Source organism: Poeciliopsis prolifica, unplaced genomic scaffold, assembly GCF_027474105.1.
Source record: "Poeciliopsis prolifica strain line A6 unplaced genomic scaffold, Auburn_PproV2 SCAFFOLD039, whole genome shotgun sequence".
Lineage (NCBI taxonomy): Eukaryota > Metazoa > Chordata > Actinopteri > Cyprinodontiformes > Poeciliidae > Poeciliopsis > Poeciliopsis prolifica.
The window spans coordinates 3227219-3253924 of record NW_026562414.1 but is presented as its reverse complement, the minus strand read 5'-3'; the positions used below and the strand labels follow the sequence as shown (position 1 = coordinate 3253924).

Here is a 26706-nt window from a genome sequence, read left to right as displayed (position 1 = left end):
TGATCTTTTTGAAAAACATAAATTTTTTACACAATTTAGCAAAAAATAGAGAGAATTAACTGTGTTTAAAAAAATCTAAACCTTACAGTAAGAAAATAAATCAGTTTGTTTCCTGCTTGAAATAATCATCAAATAATTGCATTTTCTTTGGTAGTTTTATTTTTACTAACTTGGTAGAGTTTCTTTCACTACAGTGAACTCAGAACACAGTTTTTGTGTGGCCTGATTTTCTTCACTGTCTTCCATTTATTGATGTTTTAAAGCAGCAGCAGACTGAAGCAGGATGACAGCTCTGCCGGCTGGAACCAACATTATTCTGTTAGAAATGACAAGTTAGCGTTTTCTGAACAATTTACTGAGAGAATACTTTATTAGCCATTGCAGGGAACTGTAAGGAAATACAGATTTATTGTAAGAAACAGAATAAGCCAAAAGAAAACGACAAATCTTTAACCATTTCTCATTTTCTGCAAATAAACACTAAATTGTTGCCTGTAAATTCAGAGACATGTTGTCTGTAGTTCATAGAATAAAAGAACAAAGTTCATTTTACTCAAACATAAACTTATAAAAACTAAAATCAGAGAAACTGAACTTTTTAAATGGTCTCTTAATGTTTTCCAGAGCTGTATGTTCAGTATTTTGTGACATTTTGACTTTTTCAATGCTAGAAAAGGTTTCACATGTTCAGTACCTGCAAGAAGACAGACTGAGTGATTTATGTCAAGAGTCTGCAGCTGCAGAGCTGCAAGTGGCTTTTTGAATAAAACAACAAGGAACCATTTTATATGTTTAAATAAAAATACAAAACAAATGCAGGTTGTACCAATTTTTTAGTATTTTATGGCTTAATTGGATTAAATTCATGAAACAGAATGAGACTGAAAATACAGGCATTATTTTATAATATAAATTTTTCTTGTCATGTTGAACAACAATAAACTACAACACATTTTCTACTGTAGGAATATTTAGGTTGTTTGTTTTAGTTAGCTGAACTGACAGTAAAAGTGACTTTTGGGATTGTAAAGCTTGCAGGATATTCATGTTTTAGAGCGGCCTAGTCAAATCCATATCCAATTGACACTCTGAAAATTGATGTTCACAGATTCTCTCCATTCAGTCTGACTGAGTTTGAACTCAAAATGTCAATGTAACAATGATGTAGCAGTAATGTGTTATTTTTTTCAAACTTAATTTGTTTAAATATTCATTTTTTTCAAACCTAAGTTGATTTTTTGTTTGATTTTTTTGGTCCACTGTGATAATGCATTTTGTCAAATCACAAAGGTGAGGCTGTGCTGAAAATAACATTTCCAAAAAAGGCAAGGTAAATAGTTTTTAAGGTGAAAATATAAGAATAAATTCAAAATTAGACCCCAGACCTTACAGGTTAACAATGCAGTGTCAATAACATATTATTTTTTAAGTTTAATTGGTATGAATAATAATTTTTTCCAACCTAAGTAGATTTTTCTCCTCAAGCGGAAGAAGGCTTTTCGATGACAAACTTTGCGGCTCTAATGCAGATTATCAGGCTCTTGTTTTCACACATCTACACAGTATCTGCTTCTCTCTTAATGTTGTTAGCAAAGCTTCACTAAAAACTCCCAGCTCAGGCCGTATACTTAGCACCCTGCCTGACATTTATGAGAAACACGACTCCCGTCAAGCCGGACCAGTTTAAACAGATTACACTCGAAGACGGTGTGAACAAGGAGACAGATTTTCTGGAATTCCTCTAATTAATTTGGATTTCAAACCGTCGTCTGTCTTTCAAAAAAACCTCAGCGAGCGTCGCTCTCTCAACTACATCGAGAAGCAAGTGGGTCAAAATAGCAGCAACAGATTCAACTTTTCTCAAGTTCACATTGGTGGCAGCGGCGGGTCAATCGTAGGAGTTTATTTGGCATGCGGGAGCATCGGGAGAGATCTCGGGTTTCGTTCGGTGGATGTATCAGATCTCACACACACACACACACCTGCTGCTGTCACACACACGCCGGTTATCTAGCACAAAGACGAACAGGAAGAACAAACAGGATGAGAAATACTCGTGGTTCATTTCGGAGGGTCAATACACTCAAAAGCGCAAAGAGAAACCAAACGGTTGCGAAAGAAACCAGCATATTTTCCTGTTCTCGCTGTGTTATAACACTGATATTGGTGCACGCATGTTGGAGACGGGTGGGAGAGGCCAGGGTCAAGTTTCCCCCCCTGCACACATCCACCCAACCCTCACTTGCCTCCTCCTACCGGAGCCCTATACATAGTAATGAAGCTGCTTCTTATCTGTCTAGCTGTCTAGCAGATGGTCACTCTGCTGTCGCAAAGATCGCTTTGCCTCAGCGTCTCCAGATTCTCTGGCTGGGCACCAAGTCAGGAGTGCAGAGGCAGAAACTGTCTCAAAATGTCAGCCACACATGGCCGCTTCATTAGAACCTGAACCTTTTTTTATTGGTGATAAGATCCGTGAAAAATCTGTCAAATATGACTCTATTTATCGGCCATTTCTGCTTACTGGTCCTCTTTCTGTCCAGACAGCGTTCTGTCTAAATATCAACACAATTTAAACTGTTTCTAGTTTTTTTTGTCTTGTAGATGTTGCAAGATATAACTTAGTTGAATCTGAAGTTAGCATCCAAAGCTGTTTAAGTTTAAGTCAAAGTAAAATGTTTGGAGTCAGACTGAACACTTCTGCTGGAAATTTATACTATAAATGTGCGCAAAACTTTGTCGATATTCTGCTAATGTTAAAAATACACAATTTTGTCTTTGCTGTGTTTCCGTAAATTAAGAAATGCAATTGAAGTCAAGTGTGAAAAGACTGGTTATTAACAAATTAGTGCTGAGATATATGTAAAAACACTAGCACACATGCTAGCACACATGCTAGCACACATGTTAGCACACATGCTAGCACACATGCTAGCATAAAAACTTTTGGTCAAAAATATGTTTTTTGAAACTATCATGTTTTCATTAAGCACATTTATTTTAGTAACTCAAATTTGTGCAATTTTATGGACAATGGAAACACAGGTTGAGAAACTGAACATTTTCTTTATCCCATAGGCCACTGGAGTCAAACTCATTTTTGTTTTGGGCCAAATCCATATCCTAAATGCTCTTAAAGGGCCAGTTGTACCAGAATGTATTGATAAAACCTGTTTACAAACTCTTCAGAAATCAAAGAATCCTTAAAATCAATAATATTATTGAACATTTTTCCAGTCCCTCAAGGATTTTCTGATTCTTTTTGCTATAAGAATCAAAGTGTTTGAAAATTTTTGTGGTATTTGTGCTTATTTATGACGGTAAATGTGACTTTTTATTCCTTGCTGTAAAGATCTTGGACTATAATCTGACATCAATTAAAGCTGAAACAGCTGTTTACTACAAGTAAGAAAGTTTTTGACATTTTTTGAAAAAAATCTGCAATAAACTCCCAGTTTTTAGCTCAATTTGTTGATTTTATGTGAATTTCCACAATAATTCTCAAGAAACTAGAGGCACTGATTGATATAATTTTACAATAAACAAATAAAAACTGCATTAATTTGATTTATAACATAATATTTAAACTCACTTAGTGTTTAGTCTAGAATCTAACGGGCCACATAAAAAGCAATGGCGGGCCAGATTTGGCCCACGGGCCCCGAGTTTGACACCTGTGGCTCAGACGGTTTACTGAAGCCTCAGAAATGCTGCCTACCAAGTTTTGTTGTGGCTGACAAGAAACAACTTTATAATTTATTTAAAAATAAGTTGTGTTTTATTTTTATGTTGGAGTTTGAAGATTTAGTTGTAACATTTTAATCCAGCTGGATTCAACCGCTGCTGTTTTACAGGAACATGCTCACAAATAGAGGTTGTGCATAACTTGAGTAGTAAATGCCAAAAGGGCGAATAAGCAATTCATACTTGCAATTTTCTCTGCTTCAGATATTGAAGTTTGAGCTGCTCAGTGACCTCTGACCTCAGGCGTTTTTCATTTTGTTTCTCTGCGTGAGCCAATATTCTCTCTGAACCCCAGGATTCACTGTTTTACTCCAATATTTAGAGCAATCAAATCTGAAGTATTTGATTGTTGAGAAAATCAAATACTTCAGAAACTAAGTTTTCCTGCTTTTGTTGAGCTTCTGGATAAATCAAAGTTATACTGGTTTGGAAAAATGTTGCTGTCTCTGAAAGTAGAAGATATTTTTGTTTTGGTGAACAGCAGTTTACAAAAAAATAACAAAAAAGAGGATTGGGGGATCTACAAAAATTTAAGCTAAATTGTGAAGAGGAATAAAAATGATTTATGGTTTTTATACTCAAAATGTTTGTCAGTTGAGTTTACTTTAGCCAAACTCAAGGCTCGTGGGCCAAATCTGGGCCGCCGTAGCGTTTTACCTTAATATTTTGCTAAATAGTTTCAGATTTCATGAAGAGCATCTGTGAACCTTAATCTTCATTTCTTGCCACAGATTGTCAATTGGATTTAGATCTGGACTTTGATTAGGCCATTATATTGCACAAATATACTTTGAGCTAAAACGGTTGTGTTTAAAAGTTTAAATTTTATAGATACTTTAAAATAATTTTCTGTTATCAGGGGTGTTCAAAGTGTGGCCCGGGGGCCATTTGGAGGTCTTGAACCGATTTGTTTTGGGCCCTAACTGCAGATTTGTTGATCAAACTTTTTTGTTTGATCAACAAAGGGTGAAATTATTAATCACATAATTTTCTTCAGTACAACACAAAGTACTCGTCTTTTTCAAGAAAAGCACATATATTCAGAGATCTTTGATTTTATTTCTTTGGCTTGGCTGAACAACTATTTTGAAAGAAATTGGCCAAAATTCTGTAAATTTTAAATGTGTATAAATTTGTTTTTTAATGTACAAAATTATTTTTATGCTTTATGTAGCCCTTTTCTACAAAAACAAAATCATTATTTGCTTGATTTTATTTTTATTTTTTCCCCAGCGCTTTTAGCTTTAAGTTTATAAACTCCTGATCTGAGTCCCACTTCTGATCTGTACAAGATGTTTCAATCTATATGTTCAAAACGATTAAATTTGAATTGAAAATAGTATTTGCAATGACCTTCTCAGTTGAGTTTGGAAAATAAACAGCAAATATTTAAACATAAAAACAAGCGAGAAAGAAAACTGCAGTAGTTGGAAGGTTTTCAGATGAATGATGTGACATTTTATTCTGTAACTTTAAAACTATTTAAAAGCCAAACGCCCTGTCTCATGTCTTTATATGTAAAAACCTGGAGCTGGTTCGCATACAGGCATAAAGATAGTTTGTTGAGTAATGATGCCAGAGCCTGCTGGGTCATAAGGCCTCCAGAATGTCAAGCAGCCAAATAGAAAGAGATTTATTTACTTGATTTTAATGAAGTGTAAAGCCTTTGGTCACTCAGCTGACTGGATTAAGTTTCTGCATCCTGAAACAACAAACCGGTTCTGCACACTTTTTGTCTTCCCTCTTGTGATCTTTAGATTTTCTAAATAAAACCGAAATATAGTTTTCTACCTTTAGAACCGGTCAGCCGCGGTTTCAAACGTTTTTATCTGAATCTGTTGAATTAATAACGTTGTGGAGAAGGTGGAACCATGGCAACATTTGACAGAGAGTAGTGTGGGATGTAAGCTGGCTGGAGACACACACACACACACACACACACACACACACACATGAACAAAAATCAATAAGTGTGGTTTGGTTGCTTAGTAGAGCCTGACTGCTGCAGCCCAACAGAAACAAATGTTCAATTGTTGGCTGGACTGATGGAGTCGAGGCTTTTTTCTTTCTAAGACCCTCCAGGTCTTAGAAATAATATTCTGTTATTGATCAACATGGTTATACAGCTTCCCCACTGGTGCATTTATTGCTATGAATGTAATTAAAGATTTGTGGTTCTCACCCACAAATAATGCAAATGAAAGGAGTTTTCCTTTCAATAATTGTCTCTTTTTTTCTTCTCACCACAAATTAGTAAACATGATGGTGGACTAGGGCTGTTGTAGGCAGAACAAGGAGGAAAAAATTACTTTAAAAGTCTGACAGTTTTGACTTTTGAAAGTAAAAAATATAAAAAATTTTTCTAGAAAATATTTAATGTTCATTTAAAAATTTCAAAGTTGTTTCTAGCGAACTTTCAAGTTTTGAAAGTTGGAAAATTCCACTTTGTTTTGAAATTTAGACATTTCTAGGTCTTTTCAAGAAAATTTTGGAGCTTAAAGTCCAAATTTCCAAGTTGTTTCTAGCAATTTTTTTTAATTTTGAAGGTTTTTTCTGAAACCATTACCACAACTCAATAAATGCAACAGAAGACCATTGTAGATGGAGGAAATGGAGGAGAAAATCACTTAAAAAGTCCAAAATTTCTGACTTTTGAAAGTCAGGAATTTCCAAGTTTTTCTAGAAAATTTCTGAGATTAATCTAAAATTTTCCATGTTTTTTCCAGCAAATTTTCAAGTTTTGAAATTCAGAAATTGAAGAGTTTTTCTAGAAATTTATTTAGACTAATATAAACATTTCCAAGTTATTTCTCGTAAATTTTAAAGTTTTGAAAGTCAGAAATTTCAAAGTTTTTCCTATAAAATTTGACAGATTAATCTTAAAATCTTCAAAGTGTTTTGCTGGAAACAAACTCCTCCTTTTTTTTTTTTCGACTCGGCCGCCGTCGTCGGACATTAAATGCAAGATGAAGTAGTGGTCAGACTTTTCTGACTTCTCGGTCAGGAAGGCATGTTGTTTATCTCCGTTCGGTCGCTATCGGAACATAATTGGCATTAACACTCACGTCTCTCCCTGGCAGGACGATGAGGTGGTGCTCCAGAGCGTGGCCACCATCCAGAAGGAGCATCGCAAGTTCTGCCTGGCCGCAGAGGGACTCGGAAACCGCCTGTGCTATTTGGAACCCACCTCTGAAGCCAAGGTGGGAACGGCGCACAGCGTTGTGTAAACGTAGATGATTTATAGAGAAATGTCAGCAATAGATTCAGCTGGAGAAAATGTGTGAGAATCTTGTTTTATTGCAGTAGAAGAGTTTGACTTTGAAAAATTCAACCCAGAATCTGAGAACGTCAGTTTTCTTCAATGCAGTTTCACAAAGTTGGTATTTAAATGTGACTGTATGGAGCTAAATTGGGGCCATAAAGTTGTTCTAAAGTAAAAGAAAAAAATGTTTTGTCATTAATTATTAAAGTAATAATGTCATGCCATAATGGAAATCATAACGGTTTTCTTTCCAGTAATTGACTCTTTTTTTCTTCTGGTGTATTAGGGCCATCACAGAAAGAAAAAAGAAAGGAGAAATTTGCTTAAAAAGTTGAACATTTTTGACTTTTGAAACTCAGAAATTTCCTATTTTTTTCTAGAAAATTTGTGAGATTCATTTGAAAATATCCTAGTTGTTTCTGTCAGATTTTTGAGTTATGAAAGTGAGAAATTAAGTCAAGTATGAGATCAATCTCAAAATTTCTGAATGTTTTGGCAGGAATTTACCCCTACTTTTTATTGTTTTCTATCTACAATGACCCAAATACGTCGTCGTACGTTAAATGCAAGATGACGTGGTTGTTATACTTTTATAAATCCTTGGTTTCCATCTGAACACTATGAGCACTAAGACTCTGATCTCTCTCCAATAATGCTGATTTTTTTCTGAATCTTTCACTATAACTCAGTAAATATTAAAGCAAAAACAACAAAGAACGAAATGAAAAATCACTTTGAAACCCCCCCAAAAGGTTACTCATCTTCTTTTAAGTTTAAAACTTATTTTTCTTTTTTTAATCAAACTTTTAGCGCCAATTTAGCTCCATAACAATCCCTCTGAGAAGATGTTTGCGTTGCATTTCTTTGACGCCATGACGCCATCTTTACTGTCCAGCAGGAATCTGTGCACACAGTCTTTACATGTCGGGGTGATAATCTCATGATCGTAAAACTCTCCGCCGCCAACACGCTCTTTATGAGCTGTGTGCACTCCGACACATTCGGCAGGATTTAGTGGCGCCACAAAACAAAAGGAGCTCTAAGTGGGTTTTGAATTTATTTTGTAAATTGTCTTAGAAGCCTGAAGCTTCTGTGAGCTTTGGGTTTTTTCTGTTTTTCTTTTTGTTTCTTGTGCTACGTGTGCGTCTTTTGGACACAAAAATGCTTAGATATTGCTAGAGAAATGTTACTAGTATATTGCTTTATGCTATTTTTAAAGGCATAAATTCCCAAAATACACAATCTGGCCAGATTTAATGCTGTTTGCTGCAACAAAAGTATGAAAAGATGAAATTAATTAAACTAATTATGTTGAAGCTAGTGGATTTAAATTGGATCTCCAAAAGGTTAAAATGACTTTCTGCAGAGGTTTAGTTTTCTTTTAATTATTGTGTTTTATTTTGAAAGTAAATTTGACTGTGTCACTTCCTGCTTGTTCAGTTTAATTGTTTACACTTGTGTTTAGTTACTTTTTAGCTTTTCTCCTATCAGTTTGTCAGATTTCCTGATCTGATTTTGCTCCCAGCTTCTAGTGAGTCATTTATGTTTCCTGGATTTTACTTTATTTCTTTCTTTTTATATTTATTTTCAAAAAATTGTGCTTCTCACAGTGTCATTTTTAGGTTGCTTTTGCACCTAATGAAAGTGTTTGAACTAGACGGTTGACATACTGTAGTTTTTAAAATCTGACCTACATGAAGACTTTACATAGAAAATATTCACCAATATTTAACTTTAAAGCATAAAATTCACATCTGTTCTGCAGTATTTCTATACCAAAAATGTTAATACAGACTTTTTTGCATTCTAGTTTCAGTGATTTGGAAGTGCTGTCTGGCTACATTCATCACTGAACGTTTATTTGAAGCTCTTTCTTTGTCATACTGTCAAAGTTTATTAATCTGTTTCTCTAATTTCTGATCTTATCACTCTATAAATACCATCACACTTGCTTTTTATTAAAGGATCTGAATAGAAAAGTTTTTCTCCTTTCTCTGAGTTTAACTTCCAGACACTCGTTTCCCTCTGAGTTTCTTGATCTTCATGTTTTAATGATTCCCTCCTTCATACAGCTGAGTGACTAGTTTGACCTTTTCAACTGATGGAGCTTTTTTGATGTTCATTCCCTTTTAAAATACAAATGTAAGCGAAGAAAAACATCAAGACCAGGGTGACTGGGACAGGATAATATGGTTAGACAGTATTAGACAGTATTATCTAGTTCAGGAATATCAAACTCATTTCGGTTTTGGGCCAAATCCAGATTCTGAACGCTCTTAAATGGCCGGTTGTTCTAGAATGTATTGATAAAACCTGTTCAAAAACTGTTAAAATACCAATGAATCTTTAAACTCAAACATTATTGAACATCTTTTCAGTCCCTCCAGGATCTTGTGATCCCTGTTTGTTGATCATAAATTTAGTAGCTTTTAACCAGATTTTATTTTTTGTTATTCACAGACGATGTTTTCTATCTAGGTCACTCCGTGCATATCAGATACCACCCGCATAAATTTTGAATTCTAAATCATAAAAGTGTTTCTAAAATAGTTTTACTCTAAAGTATTGGCTCTCAGGTTTAACCAAGCATTTTTATATCGGATAGAGGAGAAAGGCGAGAAGCTGCTGTTTACTTTCTGCGGCCCCAAACGTAACAAAAGGAGAAATCCAAGAAACATAAGTCTGTTACTTTTTCGTGGAGACATGATGCGTTTTTCATTGCTCATGTAATGAATGTGTGATTTGATTTGCCCTCCGTTTCCCTTTCTGCCCCTCTGTCCTGCAGTATGTTCCTCCAGACATGTGCATTTGTAACTTTGTGCTGGAGCAGTCGCTGTCGGTCCGCGCCCTGCAGGAGATGCTGGCGAACACTGGAGCGAGCAGCGAAGGGGTGAGTATAATTTTCAAACCTCTGCTTTATGCGCAGCGTTCAGTGACCTTTAACCTTTCCACATTTTCTCCTGGTACGACCACAAATTTAAATAAAAGTAAAGTGATGGAAATATTGCAAAGTTTAGGGAAAATAATGCATTGTTTTCCAGCCGAATTACATAGAGTTCTGAAAAGTGTGGTGGGCACATGTTTTCAGCCAAATTTACCATAACACTCCTAATTAGAATGTAGTGCTGCCCAGTAGCGCCTGCAGCTGTACAGCTTTATGCACTGAGCGCTCCTTGAAATTTTACTTTAAGTAGTTATGAGATTTTTTATTGTCTAACCTCTTTACAATCAACAAAACTGGAGAAAAAAGGTCTTTTGTGTGAAAACATCTGGTACGTACCGGACATTTGTGTGAGTTTGGGGGGTTGACACGTCTTACACCAAAGTGTTATTAATCAGTCTCTTTTTGCTTATTTGGTGGATCGTCGCTCTTTCTGTAAGCTAAATGTCACTGTGCAGTGAAGCTAGCTAAAAATGAATAAGCAGGCTTTGATACTTTTGATATTTCTAACTGGGTCAGGTTCGGTTGAGTTTGACACGTGTGGTGTACACGGATCTGGTGCGGTCGCTGTTTTAACAGCTTTTTTCTTGTGGTTTTGTGAACTGAAGAGCTGACTTGTTACCCGATTGTCCGATTGTGACATCTGCCGCACTCTTCTTGAGCATTGTGCTAAAACTGCAGGGTAAACAGTAAAATTTAGTCAAAACGTTGCCAAAAGAGGAGAAATTAAGCAAATATTGTTGCTTCATCTTCTCCTCTGGACATCTGATGCACAACCAGAATCTTGGAATCTCCATCCTGCTCCTCCCGTGGATCACATGGCGCGGCTTTGCTTTCTTGTCTTTTTTTATTACACATGATACGTGTTGAAGATGTAGTTTTGCTCTTGTGGGTCTCGTGGGCAGTGATAGTATTGTGCATACCCTCCGATAATAACCTGGAGGCGCTGTCAATTGCCTTCAACCGTTACCTAATTAGTAATTGGAATTGTGGTTCTAAACAGAGGAAAACTAACAGTTCATATTATTTTGCAGCAACATGCTTTTGGATGCAATAGAATGGTTCAAATATTCATATTCATGTTTCAGAATGGCCTAGTCTAAGCCCAGGCCTTCCCAAACTGAATGAACTTTAGCTATTTTGAATTATAATCAAAAAATATTCACCAAAGTAACTGCAGCAAATGTTATCTCTGCCAAGTTTGGGCTTTTATTTGTATATATAAAAGCCAAATGGAGGCCAAATGTGCACACCACACTGTTCAGTTTTTTATGCATCAGAATGTCTCAGAAACATTTACATTTTCTTTATTCCACTTTCAATATTAAAATTTGTTGTAAAAAAATAAATCAATGGGTATGAAAACTTTTGCCAGTAAATCTATCAGAAATTAGTTTTTTCTTCTTATGAGGTAAATCATCTGTTTTTCTTGTACTAAAAGCATTAAAAAATCAATTCTTTCAGGTAGAGAAAATAAAGTTGTGGAAGAGCAAATGTACTGATTCTGCAAAAACAACCTCTGCCGGACGTGTCAGCGATATTTTGAGTCTTTCAAATCAGGGCCAAGTTCTGCCTTGATTCCTGTCCAAAAACAATCTTTAAAATGCTGTCACACATTTACGAATTTATATTTTAAGTGTCAGAAAATGAAGATTCAGCACAGATTTTAGAAGTCGTTTTATTATGTGGATTAGGTATACCAATATATATTCAATGGGACAAAAAAAATAATAATATTCAGCATCAAACGTCCAAACTTTTCCTGAGTGTTGCACTTATAAAGTCTCAGCTTATATTTTTTTTCAAAAATATTTTTAATTTGAGTTTTCAATACTTAATTGCATTTAAATCTTTAATTATGGCAGAAAATAGAAGACAACCTGTTCATGAGTAGAAAAAACCTGAAATATATATATATATATATTTTTTTTAGAAAATTTGAACAATGCTGTCCCTCTAGTTTACATTTTTTGCATAAAATATTAAACATTTTGAATAATTATCTTTCAGTGGGTGAAAACTTGATTTTGTGTACCTGTAGCGAACATATTCTTTACATTATTTAAGGCTTCCCAAAACATTTTGAAAGGTTTTGATAAATTAAAGTTTCAAACAAATGGGGTAAATATTTTTTGGGGTTCACTGTTGCATCCTCTGCATCCTTGGTTTCTCTCAGCTCTGCTTGGCCCACTCAGCATATTCAGGTAACCTTGGATCCTGCAGATTCTCTGCTCTTCCCACAGAATCGTGATTGAAAACAATGAGCTTCTTACTGTTAAATATGTTGTGTGAAACTTCTGTCTGCTAAAGTCAGTAATACATTGCACCTTTTGTATCATGCTAAACAGTTCTATAAAAACACTGATATTATCTTATTAATTAGTCGCTGCTTTACTGTGTTAGATTAAATAAGTTTGCTTTGATTAGACAAATAAATTTTATTTTCACAACCACAAATATTTCCAATTAGCCAAATTTCTTGTAGGTGAAATGACAGGATAACATTCTACTTTGACAGAAACAGGTGGGGGAGGGGGAGGCTCGTATACAGCTCCGGAAAAAAATTAAGAGACACTTAAAATGATCAGTCTCTCTGACTTTACTTTTTATAGGTATGTTCGAGTAAAATGAATATTGCTCTTTCATTCTACGAGCTACTGATGCGTCTGAAATTCAAAATATATATCTATATATTTATTTGCAGAAGATAACACAAAAGATGCTCGGCTTTCAGACCTCAAATAATCCAAAGAAAACAAGTTTACATTAATTTAGAAGCAACAACTCTAATGTTTTATCTCAGGAAGAGTTCTGAAATTAATATTTTGTGGAATAACCAGGAGGTTTCCACTGCAGTGGGCTCTTCATTTTCTCCAGAGCTACAGTTAAAAAATCTAAAATACAATCTTTAAATATAAAATTAATGATTGAAATGAAGGCTGAAATCATGAGATGGGAATTAGTTTGGTAATCTCCTTTTTTTTAATTTAAAAACAAAGAGAAAACAATGCTTACTTCTTATACGAGCTGATATTATTTGGAGTAAGTTGCTTGGTATTGCTTGAAGAAAAAAAAAGAAATCACATTTCCTAGTGGATACACGTGGTCTGACTCAATTTCTGAAGCAATCCCCCCCAAAAAAACCCAAATTGTCATTGGATATTTTAACGAGACCACTGGTACTCTAGGAATCAATTGGCTAAATCAGCAAATGTTGTTGTGAAACACAGATGTGGAAAGTACAGCTCTGTAATTGGGTACAAAAACAACCCTGCAATATTTTCACACACAAAAGGAAAGAAAAGTTGCAGGCTGTTTTGGGTTACAGTAACCACATTTGTCCTTTCATGCACAACATCGCCCTCTGGCACAGACAGTTCTTTAAGTATCTCATTTTGAACATTGCTTCGTCGGGGAGTTAGGCCTGCACTGTTATTAGTCTGGGTAGCAGATTTGTTTTGTGCTCCACAGTGCAACATTGTTGGCTGGCCTTGTTTGGCAAGACAACATGATGTTGGCTGGAATGCAAACTCTCTGATAGCAAGGCTAATAAGTCGCCTCCCCCAGTTTCCTCTGTAAGGCCTCATTTCAACCCTTTTGTTGCTCAGACTGGTGTAATCCACTGCCATACATCCCAGTAACACATTCTTCTCACTTGTATTTGTTTGTTACTAGAAAGCCGACCATGACAAATGGGTAGGTTCATCAGTTTGTTCATCCATCACGTGCATGACCGACCGCTAATTCAAGGGGCCGAACTTCAGGCACGTTCACTCAATGTGATGCTTATTTCTCGACTGCCATAGCTCCATTAGTTAAAGGGAAATCATCCAGTCGATGGGGATGCGACAAAATTTGGAATGGAGTGTTGAATAAATTCTCCAGAAAAACATTCGGCTCACATTCTGGAAACTTTTAAAAGCCGATGAAATTGAAAACATGGCAATCTTGAAATAGATGCACCTGTTCTGTTTACATGAGTGAATGTGTGGCCTGAACCCTTCAGTGTGCAAATGTCCAAGCATTTCAAATTCAAGGTTTGTTTTTTTTTTTTTCATTTTAGCTGCATTTTTAAGAGAAGATTGTGGATTTGTAGTCAGACGAAAACTGTATATGTAATTAAACAATTTTCAGTCAGTTTTCTGTCTGTGAGTGTTGCTCTGTTTTCTCTGAGTTTGACCTTTGAACTAAAAATCTAAAACACTGACAAGGGGAAATGTTCTGAAATCAATTCTGAATTCAGGGATCAAAAACATTATTTATGTCGTCTAGTTTCTAATTGTTCTGATTTTCAGAAAACATTTTAACAGTAAGAACTAAACTTTTTTTATACCTGACCGGTATGATAAAAGACTTAACGAAGTACCTAGGAAAGAAATGTATTTGGTGTAGTTGAGGAAGCAATTTGGGAATATTTGATTTAGTAATCCTTGAAATTAGGAAGCAACTGTGTAGGAATCGGAGAGATTAAGAAAATAAAACCAACATAATATTAGAGCCGCACAAAAAAAATAAAGAATAAAGTCAATATTTTGAGAATAAAGTAAAAATTTATTTTATTGTTTTACTTTACTGATATGTTTATATTCTTAGCTTGTCCCCAATAGTCATATAGGAAGGAACTGAGCAAGAAATTGAATAAAGGAGAAAAGAAGGGAATTAACATCCTGAATTTACCCTTTGTGGGGCAATAAAGGCTGAAAAAAGAACTGAATAAACAAACTGACCAAAATGCAGAAACAATGAAGTAAAGAATGATTGATGTTGTTGAAAAGGGAATTGCACAAAGAAGAAATGGGAATGAAATAAGGAAATTAAAGACAGATTGGGTAAGGAAAGCAGCCGAGGAAATAATTGAAGAGAAAGGATTGGTTACTTTGAAAGAAATTAGAAGCCGTTTATATGAGAAGCTTGGAAAAAAAAAGTAGCAAAGTGTTAGAAACTTCTCAGGAGCTCCACTGGTTTAATTTTGTGCCTCTCCCCTGCTGCTAGAGGTTAATTAAAAAGGTAGGTGCTGCTGTTTGTGTTTGGTGGTGACGGAAAACCCACTTTGTTTCTTCTTGCGTAACCTTCCTCCACGTTTCCTCAGGTGTCTGGCGAGTGGACATCGTACTTATTCCTGTTCGTCACAATGAGCCGTCTGAAGGCCTGAACACAGCAAGAACAGAGAAATTTGCTCCCAGAGATACAAGAACTAAATCACAGGTGTCAAACTCGAGGCCCGTGGGCCAAATCCGGCCCGCCACAGTTTTTTATGTGGCCCTCGAGATTCAAGACTAGATACTAAGTGTGTTTAAATATTATGTTATCAATCAAGTTATTGCAGTTTTTATCTATTTACTGCCAAACTATATCAATCAGTCCCTCCAGTTTCTTGAGAATTATTATGCAAATTTATGTAAACTCAACAAAATGTGGCAAAAACTGGAAGGTTATAGCAGATTTTACTCAAAAATTGTCACAAGCTTTCTTATTTGTACTAAACAGCTACCTCAGCCTTAATTGATGTCAGATTGTAGACCATGATCTATAGCGAATAATAAAAAGTCACATTTACTGTCATAAATAAGCTGAAATCGCAAACATTTTGATTTTTATACCAAAAAGAATCAGGAAATCCTGGAGGGACTGAAAGATGTTCAATAATATTATTTAATTTTAAGGATTCACTGATATTTTAACAGATTTTGAACAGGTTTCATCAATACATTCTGGCACAACCGGGCCTTTAAGAGCGTTCAAGATCTTGATTTGGTCCAAAATTAAAATGAGTTTGACTCCCCTGAGCTTAATGATATTTTGTTTTTGCAGCTTTGGCTTTCACAGTCTTTTCTTGATGCATATTCTGGGTAGAGCTTTATTTTCTTCTGTGGTGTCTGAACCGGCTCGGCGGTGCCGCTGGTGGGAGAAACCTGTGAAAACTTCCCAGGAGTTCTGCACTTGAATTCTTGTGAAGTATGAAATGTTTGTTGTTTGGGTAAAAGAACAAATTTCTCTGTTGTTGAGTAAGTGTTGGCATTAAGTGTGACCATGTGTTTGTTTTCATCTTTAAATGTGAGCACAGTTGTGTGTATTCTTGTAAGTTCCTCTATCTGTTGCTTGCACTTTGAACTAAGTACCAAAAATATAACCCCTTGAGTTTCACAGACTTTACTCAAAAGACGTAAAGTGATGGCAACTCGGATTTAATATCTCACACAAAGGTGAAGTGGAAGATATTAACTTGCAGTGTAAATGCTACAGTGGGGACGATAAGCTGAGAGATTTTGTATGTTTGCTCACTTGACGAGAAAATAAGTTTCTAATCTTTATGGTAACTTGATTTTGATGAAGACAGAATAAAAATTAAGGAAATACACATTGCATGAGTTGAAGATAAATTTTCATGTCACTGGAGGAAATAGGTATTGAAATCTTCATTGGCTGCAGAGCTAAAACATTTTCTCCAGGCGTTTAGAAGGTTTTCATATGCGTTAGAAAGAATTTGATGGAAAATCCTTTAGTTTTGGATTCTTATCACATCACAGATTATGTGTAGGATTGAGGTGAAGACTAGTGAAATACCTAAAAATGATTCTTCTTTCGCCGATCGTTTCTTTCTGGTTGAGAAAGAAAAGTTAGACAGATTCATTTGGAAAACCTGAATGTTTCCACCTCAGTGGTTGGATGTAAGGATGGAGTTTGCTGATGGAAGTGAAAAGGTAGAAATGGAAGAAATTAATTGTGTGAGCAGATGTCTGTTTGCCAATGATAGTCAAATATTGATTTAACGCAACAAAATGTTACCAAAAAAAAAAAAACACATGAAATGTGTTGTTTCTGGATTTTTGCTTCATATTCTGTCTCTCAACATTAAAATATCATGGAAATGTGAAACTATTTGTGAGCAAAATGCAAAAACAGTGGGGAATCAAGTAGGGCTGCACAATATATTGCAAAATTGTTATTGCAATATCACTGTATATAGTCTTATTTTATTGTCATTGCACCAAGATAAATCAGTGAAACTGGCAATAAAATGTCATCACCGGAGCACGCACACACACAAAAGTACAGAAATAACATAGAAGTTGTATAGAAAAACAAAATATAGTGCAGTGGAGCATCATTTGCAAGGATTTTTTCACACCCCCTCTAAAGTCGTTTATAGCTGCATATTTCAATAGTTCAACACCAGTTATCCTTAATATACGCTGCACAGTGGAAGCCATCTTGGCTATACTTCTTTATATTGTTCTCAGGGCTTCAGCCAATTAGTAGCAATGAAAATAAAAGCCCCTTCTGGATTGGTTGCTTTCCAAACAACAGCCAATAGCATGTCAAGTAGCATCGTGCTTGAATATTTCAGCTTGGAGCTACATGTCATCCACGAACAAATCCAAAAATGGGTGGATTTTCCACAAATAATTTGTAACTTTGTTCCAGTTATTTAATAACAATCTTTATTTAATGCAACAGAAACAGCTGGTAATATGAAGGAGGTTTAGGGCCACTGCAGAAAAAAAAGAATTCTGACTTTTTTCTCAGAATACTGAGATTAAAGTCATAATTCTGTCATTAATCTCAGAATTTTGACTTTTTCCCCCCAGAATTCTGTAAATAAAGTCAGAATCCTGACATTAATATCAGAATTTTTACTTTTTTCCTCAGAATTCTGATATTAAAGTTAAAGTCAGAATAACTTTAATCTCAGAAGTCAAAATTCTGACATTAAAGTCAGAACAGTTTTTTTCCCCAGTGGCCCGAATCCTCTTCCGTACTGGTAAGGCGGTAAAATCTTTAAAAAACTTACGCTACGTCGATTTAACTACAAAACAGCTGAGGAAGTTTTAGGGTCTGTATTCGCAACTTTAACACTTTTCAGTTGTTTCGCTTCATCACTCGATACGTCGTTGTCGCGACCTTTACCGACTGTAATATTGTGCAGCTCTGCGGCCTGTTCCCCCTCCTCTACATGACGGGATGTAGACGTTGGGACGCGCAGTGACGCGCAGTGACGTTCTGGATCTGTTTGTTGGCAGGCGGGTCAGGGAGGCGGACACCGGACCCTGCTCTACGGTCACGCCATCCTCTTACGTCACTCCTTCAGTGGCATGGTGAGTATTTACACTCCACTTACTAAAATGGAGATAAATTGGACTTTCATAATTGCTAGTCATTCTGCAATTTTTTTTAAATTAAATATTTACTTTCTTTGAACCTCGCAATGAAAATATCGCATTATGGAGACGCCATGTAGTAACCATGGAGACAGTGCCGCAGCGTCATGTAGCCTAGCATGTTTGGAAAATAAACGGTTAGCGTTTAGTATTTTGTACGTTTTCAAGGCTGTTACGGTGTAAAAGGAAACACAGTTTATGACATAGTAACATAAATCATGTGGCCTGAATCCAGGCAGAGTCGGTAATTTAATCAAAACGTCAGGATGGAGGCGGTACGGGTCGGTTTCTAAGCTAGCTGTGTCCAACTTTTATAAATACCTCCGTCTATGAGCCTCAACCAGAAGTGTTACTTTCACAGACGAATTAGCTCGACTCAAACAAGTAGAAGCCATGAAGAAACTGGCAAAAACAACTTTGGAAGATAATTTATGTGGCTCTGTGCGATACTCCTCACTTCCGACGTCCATCATGGCGCCTCGAATGATTAAGTGACGTATTTGCAAAGAGTCAATACAAATAAAGTTCTTGAAACATTTCGTATTTCTTTTTTTATTCAAGATCTGTTAAAATGATCTTTGACAATCTGGAAGTCTGTAAAAGTTTTTCTTTAGATTTTGTAGCTTTTTACTCATGTTTTGTCCATGATAATTTTCAAAAGAAATTATTTTTATGACTAATTTAGTGTTTTCTGTAAAGTAGATCCAGGTGTTTGCTGGATTTTTTTTCTTTGACCAAAACAAATCAAATTTTGACCCTGCAGTGGAAACCCTTTTATATGTCTGTTTCTCTCTTTGTATGAACTTTATTTATTTTTTAAGCATACACACACTGTGCAGAAAATAATAGTATAAAAAAAACAATTTGCAGGTTTGGTTGATCCAGATGACTTTAAAAGATTATGAGAAAGTCTGCTTAGACGCAAAAACTATTTAAGAACATGTCAGTTTTTCCCATAGTGCTGTTCTTATTCAGAAACTTGGTTACTGAGTTGATTTAATTGACTAATAAATTAATACACTTATTATTAAACACTAAAACTTCACATTCCTTCTTCTAAAACATTAATATTTTTCCAATTTGCATCAGTGCTCCATTTTCTTTGACCCAACACTAATTCATTTTTCACTCACCAGTACTTGACCTGTTTGAAGACATCAAGGTCTCTGACAGACAAGCTGTCATTTGATGTCGGACTGCAAGAAGATTCAGTAGGTACAGTATGACTAATGAACACTCAACCAGTATGAACCAGTTTGAATTAACCTTGAGACTAAGTAAGTACCAGATATGATTGAAACATAACTCGGTATGTGCTGTGAAACGTCTGCACTTTATACCCTTTCTGATGTCTTTGAATGAAAAATATCAAAAGGTTCCACCTGATCAACGTATTTCTGTGATTGTGCTTTTAGGAGAAGCCTGCTGGTGGACGATTCATCCAGCGTCCAAGCAGAGATCGGAAGGAGAGAAAGTCCGCATTGGAGATGATCTGATTCTCGTCAGCGTGTCCACTGAGAGATACCTGGCAAGTCACATTTTAAAACTCACCTGAGAAACGACTCTAAAGCTTTAAATACAGTTGGTAAAACAAGAGGTGCACATGTTACTGTGTTTTTGATGACATCTAAATAAATTAATAGAATTAAAGTAATCTTCACAGTAAATTTAGCCTTTATGGTTGGTTCATTATATCTTGAACAAACAGTTCACTGAACTCGAATGGACTCTGCAGTCACCAGATCTCAATCCAATAGACCAGCTATGGCATGTGGTGGAACAAGAGATTCGCATCATGGATGTGCAGTCGAAAAATCTGCAGCAACTGCGTAATGTTACCATGTCAATATGGACCAGACTTTCTGCTGAATTCTTCCAGTACCTTGTTGAATCTATGCCACAAAGGATTAAGGCAGAAGGAGGCCAAACCCAGGAGTAGCAAACATCAGAGTGACAAGACTATTTAAGTTGAAAGCAGCATACCTTGGCTCTGCTACCTGAGCTAGAAACCAGATTACCTGTAAAACACCTCTATGCATATTAAAAACAATTTGTGATGTACTTACTCATCTGACAGATGGGTTTAAAGTTATTGCTGTCTCCTAAGCTCAGCTCCACACCTGACCCCAATTAACTTGCTCTGTGAAAGGGGAGAGAGGGATTTCAGGAGGGAGAGCTGGAGGCAGAGAGTGAAATTGCCTAAAGGGAGCCAGTGTGACGTGCTAAGCATATGAAACTTTTAAAAAAATACTTTATGCTCGGTGCTCTAACCACCTCCAGTGATGAAGGTGCTGAATTATAGCGAAACTGGCAAAAATCCAGGCTTTTATCTCTTCTGCACAGACATAATCAGTCAGTTCAGGAACTCCAAAACTGACTTCCAAAAATGCAATTATGTGAAGAGTTTTTTTTGGAATCCAAATTATTCTGAATTTGCTTCGTAAAGGTAAATTACTCAGTAAATGTTTTTCTTTTGAAGAAATCCATAGAAATCTAGTTGTTTTCTCCTTAAGTACTTAGGATTTGCATATCTTGGTTGACTGAGATCTATGCTAGCATATATCCTACAGATTCTTACTGGTTTGCACACTTGATCCAGTCACTGAATACGTTTTTCCTTTCCACTGTTTTTAAAATATCTTTTAATTTCTAAAGCTAAAGTTCATTGAAAAGACAGATTGAAAAGAAAATATTCTGTGAACTAAGTGAAATTTTCTGTTACATCTGGTGTAGAGCATTTCAGATCAGACTGACAGTAAAACTTGGTGGAAGTGTGACGGTGCTGTTTACTGCTTCAGGACCTGAATGACTTCAATATTGCTATGAATAATGCGTGAATAAAGCTAGATGTAATCGATTGTTTTGTCTGCAGCAGTAGTCTTCTGTTCTATCTGACGTCCTGCGTAACCTACTTTTCTGTTTCAGCATCTCTCGAACTGTAACGGCAACATTCAGGTAGACGCCTCCTTCATGCAGACCCTCTGGAACGTCCAGCCCACGTGTTCGTCAGGCAACATGGCTGTAGGTGGGTCCTCCATCCTCCATCAATGACAACAGGAGTCTTAGGCTGCATTCACCCAATTCAGTTTTTTTTTTTTTACTTAATTCGACCTGTATCTGATCTTTTCATGACAATCTGAACAACACAGGTCGAATTCTTTTCAAATGCGACCCAGGCTACTTGGATATCCGATACGTATCCGATTCAAATGTCCAGATTGCACTCATTCGACCTGAACGTCTGCGATACTCAACAAATGTCACTATTCTGCGTGGAAGAAAAGCAACAACCATGGCGGACTGTAATGAGGATTAAGTTGTTAATGTGCTGACTCCAAAATCATAAGCTGTGCTCAACCGTTAGCATCCACGTCTACTTCCACAAACATGAAGCATTTCTTTTTTTCTGGTGGTTGGCAAAACAGTGAGCATGTAAAGTTACGGCGGCCTCTGCTGCACCGTCTACTGCTCATGAGAGACACTTTCAGGTGGTTTTCAGTTCACACTGGAGACCACATTCAAGTCGGATATATTTTGGAGGCCTGAACGGCCATGGCAAAAAAAACAGATCTGACAAAAAAATTGGAATTGGGCCACTTCCAGCTGCAGTGTGAATGTAGCCAAAGACAAATGTTTACATAATTTTCTTTCAGAATTTGACAAATTTAAGTGGGACGTGTTCCAAAAATGTAGCATTTTACTTTCATTTGGGTTTCTACTGTTTCTAAAAACAGACCGACCGCTTAAATAATAAGCAAAGAGTAATAATAAGTTCTAAGTAATAAGTTAATGTTTTTCAGTGTCTTGAAAATGAGCTGTTTCAAAAACCTCCAGAATGCAACATTACAAATCAGCAGGAACTGCTCCTCACCTAGCAACCCAAACTGAGCTCTAGACTGTTACTTTTACCTCTTTAAGCGCATATCCTAACATATTCAATGAAGAATTATCGGTTACTTTTAAAGTGGTTATTATGTCGGGGTAACTGTGGCACAGTAGGAAAAGTAATGGCTCCAGTGTGAATCACCGTTTAACTCTGTTCTGCTTCTGTTTTCTAAGGGTATTTGATTGGCGGGCATGTGATGCGTCTCTGTCATGGTCATGACGAGAGCTTGACGATCCCGGGAGCAGATAAGAGTGAAGAGGAGCAAAGGTTTGTAATGAACTGCTGAAGAGATTTAAATCTAGAACGCACTTCGTTCATCCTGAGAGAATATGTTTGTTCTCCACGGCTTTGAGAAAGGGGTTATACGTATGAAGACGGGGTCTTTAGTTGCTGAATGGGGCTATATGAGCCTTGAAATTAAAAGGTTGGGTTTAAATGAGTTCTACAAATTGAAAATTACCCTAAATATCAGTTACACCAGCTCTATCAGGAGGAAATTACAGCAAGATATTGTCAGAAACCTGTTGAATAATACTCAAACGTACCAAATACTCAATACATGTATGAGTTTTCAGTTATGAATTTTAAAAAGTACAAAAATAAATGTATAGAGTGTTATTATTCTGGCATTTAGTAGATGAAAATATTTTGGTAATCCTACTTGACATGCAAAAGGAAATGTTTTATCCTAATTTGATATTTAAATAAGCAATTTAATGGAGTTTTTGAGCAGTGCATGTGGTTTCAACTTTATCTAAACACAGAAAGCACAAAAATTCAGCAGAAAATTTTATAAATAAATGTATATTATCTATTTATGTTATATTACGTTAAATTATCTTTAATTTTTATAAATATATATTAAAAAAAACAATTTGAAGCCCTCCGATGGCATAAACATATTCGCAGATATATTAAGCAATATTGCTGCTTTCATTTTATTCCATTTCTTTAATTAAAGAAGTACCGTATTACACTTTGTGTGACTGGTGTTTTCTCTTCCACCTCTTCATTTTATATGATTTGTGTAATCGGAATCATGAAGACCCTTATTTGTTGTTGTTTGGACAGAATAGTGAACTACGAGGCGGGGAAAGGAGCATCAAGAGCCCGCTCCCTGTGGAGACTGGAGCCTCTCAGGATCAGGTAAGAAAGCAAAATGGCTGAATGAACTAAGGATATGTCACACACTTTTCCAAGCTTGGTAAATTTCACTGCTCACCTTTCTTGAATGTGTCAGCACTGTAGACTATATTTAAAACTTCCCTGCCTCTGTCCTTAGGTGTCACTGCCAATTAGCTAGCGAAGCCTGTCTGACATTTTTTTTCCATGTTTTTGTCAAAGCATGATAGAAAACAGGATTGTTAAAATTAGACAGTGCTGCCAGATCGCTTAAATCAACTGTCTGTGGGAAAGTCCTTTATAAAATAATGTTTTTATAACCAGATTTCTAAAGAATTACTTGATTGACTTCATGTGGTTTAAAAAAAAAAGACTGCTCTTACTGATATTTTCTCATTATGTGGAGAGTAAAGTTTATCTCTGAGAAAACGCAGCTCTTTACTGTGGCTTTCATGTCAACTGTTTCACCCTATGTGATCGAGCTAACTGAACAAATATCACAACTGTTTGAATCATTAAAATTTCAGAAAAATAAATGTTGCTATGTGCTGTATGGACATTCAAGTCAAATGAACTCGTCTTCTTAAAAATTTTTGCTTGTATTTGTATCTTCAAAAATTAAATGCTTTAATACAGGTGTTAAACTCAAGGCCCGTGGGCCAAATCCGGCCCGCCGTAGTTTTTTATGCGGCCCTCTGGATTCTAGACTAAACACTAAGTGCGCTTAAATATTGTGTTATCAATCAAATCAATGCAGTTTTTATCTGTTTACTGATAAATTACATTAGTCAGTCCTTCCAGTTTCTTTAGAATTATTGTGAAAATTTACGCAGCTCATTGCAGATTTTTCTTAAAAACTCAAAAACTGTCCGACTTGTACTAAACAGCTGCCTCAGCTTTAATTGATGTCGGATTATAATCCATAATTTGTACAGTGAGTAATAAAAAGTCACATTTACCGTCATAAATAAGCCAAAAATATTTCCAAATTAGAACCACACATTTTTTTTTCATTGCAAAAAAACCACAAAATCCTGGCAGAACTAAAAGATGTTCAATAATTTTAATTTTAAGGATTCATTGATATTTTAACAGTTTGTGAACAGGTTTTATCAATACATTCTGGCACAACCGGCCCTTTAAGAACATTCATGATCTTGATTTGGCCCAAAACAAAAATGAGTTTGACACACCTCACTTGAACAGGTTTGAAAACTTTCAAATGGCACATAATCATAAAATCCCTTTTGAGAAAACTTAGAAATATTTACCAAACAAGTGTTGGAAACTTGAGGTCATATGAAATAAAATGTGGTATTTACAATTTAAATTTGTCCAAAAAAGACATTTTGATTGGAAGAAATTCAGTACAGCCAAACAAAACATGAATTAACTAATTTTATTATGTACGAATGTTATATTTAACATCTGTTTTGTGTGCATAGCTGGAGCGGCAGCCATATTCGATGGGGCCAATCTTTCCGTCTGCGTCATCTCTCCACTGGTCACTATCTGGCCTTGACTGAAGACCGTGGTTTGGTCCTGGAGGACAGAGAGAAGTGTCACACCAAAGCCACTGCCTTTTGCTTTAAGCCAGCCAAGGTTACTCGTATTCTCAGACTTTTACTAGACCTTGTTTTTACTCCATGAGCGTGCTTTTGTGTTGCAGCTATGACTGTTTCAGGGAGCCTCTAATGAGATCCTGTGTCACCATCATATTCTGACCTTTTCTCTGCTGCAGAACAAACTGCACTGTTGACATATCAGAGCAAACATTCATGTTATCCAAGCCAATTCTGATTCAGGCCACTTTTCACAGAGAACATGAGGAGAAATGTATCAATGCATCAAGATTTATTTACCATCCAATTCAAATTTAACAACTGAAAGTGTATGACTTTAAAAACATGTGTGGAAAACAATGTAATTAGTGAAACGATGTGCATATTTACAGGTTTACAAGTTGTGCTTTAAAGAGCTTTCCAAGTTTTGGGATATAGTACACAATCAATTTGTTTTGTTTTGCATCTTGTTTGACTGTTTGTTTTATTATCCAAGCAATCTCTGCTTGATTTCCTGAGTAAAACTTCCAGAAATTAGCTGCATGAGTCACCTTCAGAACCTTTTTTATCTAAAGTCTTGTAAAACTCCTGACAACAGAGAGTAATGATCCTTCTGCCAATAACCACTCCTCCTAGAGTTATTACTCAGGACTCATAGTTCAAATTTATTTACTCTATTTTTAGCTAATCCCTCCATCTTTTCTACCCACGTCAGCCTGAGCCCATCGGCTCCTTTATTGAGGAAGGTCAACTCCTCATCGTGCTCAACATTGCATTAATATGTTCCTCCCAACTTGCTGTTGGCATTAATCAATTGAATCACTCCATCTCTGTCTGACAAGTGGCCAAACTAATGATCCCTGCCCGAGCCCCCAATGAAATTGATGTCATTAGATTATCATCTAATGCCAATTTTTTTATTGTGTTTGTTGGACTTTGTGTCATATTTCTTGCCGTGTGAGTGAATTAGGTCTTTCTGCTTTGTTTGTTTTTGCTAATCCTTGTTTTCCTTTTCATTCTGAATAAATCAGGAAAAAGGCGATTCTGGCATGAAGAGGGATATTGACGGGATGGGAGTCCCCGAGATAAAGTATGGTGACTCTGTCTGTTTTGTCATGCACGTGGCAACTGGACTGTGGCTGTCCTACCTGGCGCCTGACGCCAAATCGTCTCGTCTTGGTCCCCTGAAAAGAAGGGTAAGTATTTTATTTGGAGTCAGTCTGAATAAATATTTCACTCATCTTTTGGTTTGCCTTTATTTGGGCATTTTATAAAGATTTGACTTTATCTAGTACATTTTACTTAAATAAGGGATGTCCAAAGTGTGGTTCGAGGGCCATTTGCAGCCCTTTGGATGATTTTGTTTGGCCTCTTGGTAAACAATACAAAGATAGAGTGACGTTTTGATTAATTTGATATTTTTATAAATAAAGTCTTCTTTCTTTTATTCATTTAGCTACAAGAAAATGTATTTTTCTTTTATTAACTGTGTTTCTGCTTTCATTGAACACTATACTCTGTTCAATGAAGTGTGTTGCCAATTATTATGGAAATAGAAGGATAATAAACCCCAATAATGTTTTTGAAAATAACAGAAACACAATGCATACAGATTCCGTTTCTACAAAATATTAAACTACGTTTTATTAAAATGTTATCTATTTGGCACATTATCGAGGCAATAAGGACAACAATAGTCTTAAGAAATAAAACTTTCCAGTTTTAATTAGAAAAAAAATTTAATTTAAAATGAAGCCCTTGGAGTTCTCTCAACTTCAAAATGTTTGGACACCACTGACTTAAATCCATTCATTCATATGCTTGTAGTGGATTCCAGGTAAAGTATAATTCACACCAGCCCTGCTTAGTCCACTTAAATCAAACTCTAGTTCATTTGCTTAGAAAAGTAAGCTAATTTGGAGAGTTGTGAATGAACATTCGAACTCTGAGGTGGACCAAAAAAGCGACCTCTGACCTAAAACCCTAAGTGTCAGTCCGGTTAAATTGACCTCTGCTGCGGTTTGAATGCCTAT

At 36.0% G+C, this 26706-nt stretch overlaps 2 protein-coding genes across 5 annotated transcripts in view; one reads left to right on the top strand and one right to left on the bottom strand.

Moving 5' to 3' along the window:
• The window catches only part of LOC129375391 (formin-like), a 54459-nt gene extending 39296 nt beyond the window's left edge, over positions 1-15163 (bottom strand). The window contains exon 1 of the mRNA XM_055054437.1: positions 14994-15163. The gene's annotated coding sequence lies outside the window, so the exon portion shown is untranslated. The remainder of the gene's footprint in view (positions 1-14993) is intronic.
• The window catches only part of ryr3 (ryanodine receptor 3), a 110737-nt gene that overhangs the window by 9830 nt on the left and 74201 nt on the right, over positions 1-26706 (top strand). For 2 of the 4 annotated variants that reach the window (XM_055054434.1, XM_055054432.1), the window contains exons 2-12: positions 6822-6941; positions 9789-9893; positions 13620-13640; positions 17966-18040; positions 19240-19318; positions 19519-19631; positions 21029-21128; positions 22163-22256; positions 23061-23135; positions 24557-24713; positions 25705-25869. In XM_055054434.1, the coding sequence (XP_054910409.1) occupies positions 6822-6941; positions 9789-9893; positions 13620-13640; positions 17966-18040; positions 19240-19318; positions 19519-19631; positions 21029-21128; positions 22163-22256; positions 23061-23135; positions 24557-24713; positions 25705-25869 (1104 nt within the window). The remainder of the gene's footprint in view (positions 1-6821; positions 6942-9788; positions 9894-13619; positions 13641-17965; positions 18041-19239; positions 19319-19518; positions 19632-21028; positions 21129-22162; positions 22257-23060; positions 23136-24556; positions 24714-25704; positions 25870-26706) is intronic. The other 2 variants (XM_055054435.1, XM_055054433.1) reach the window with 1 other exon arrangement.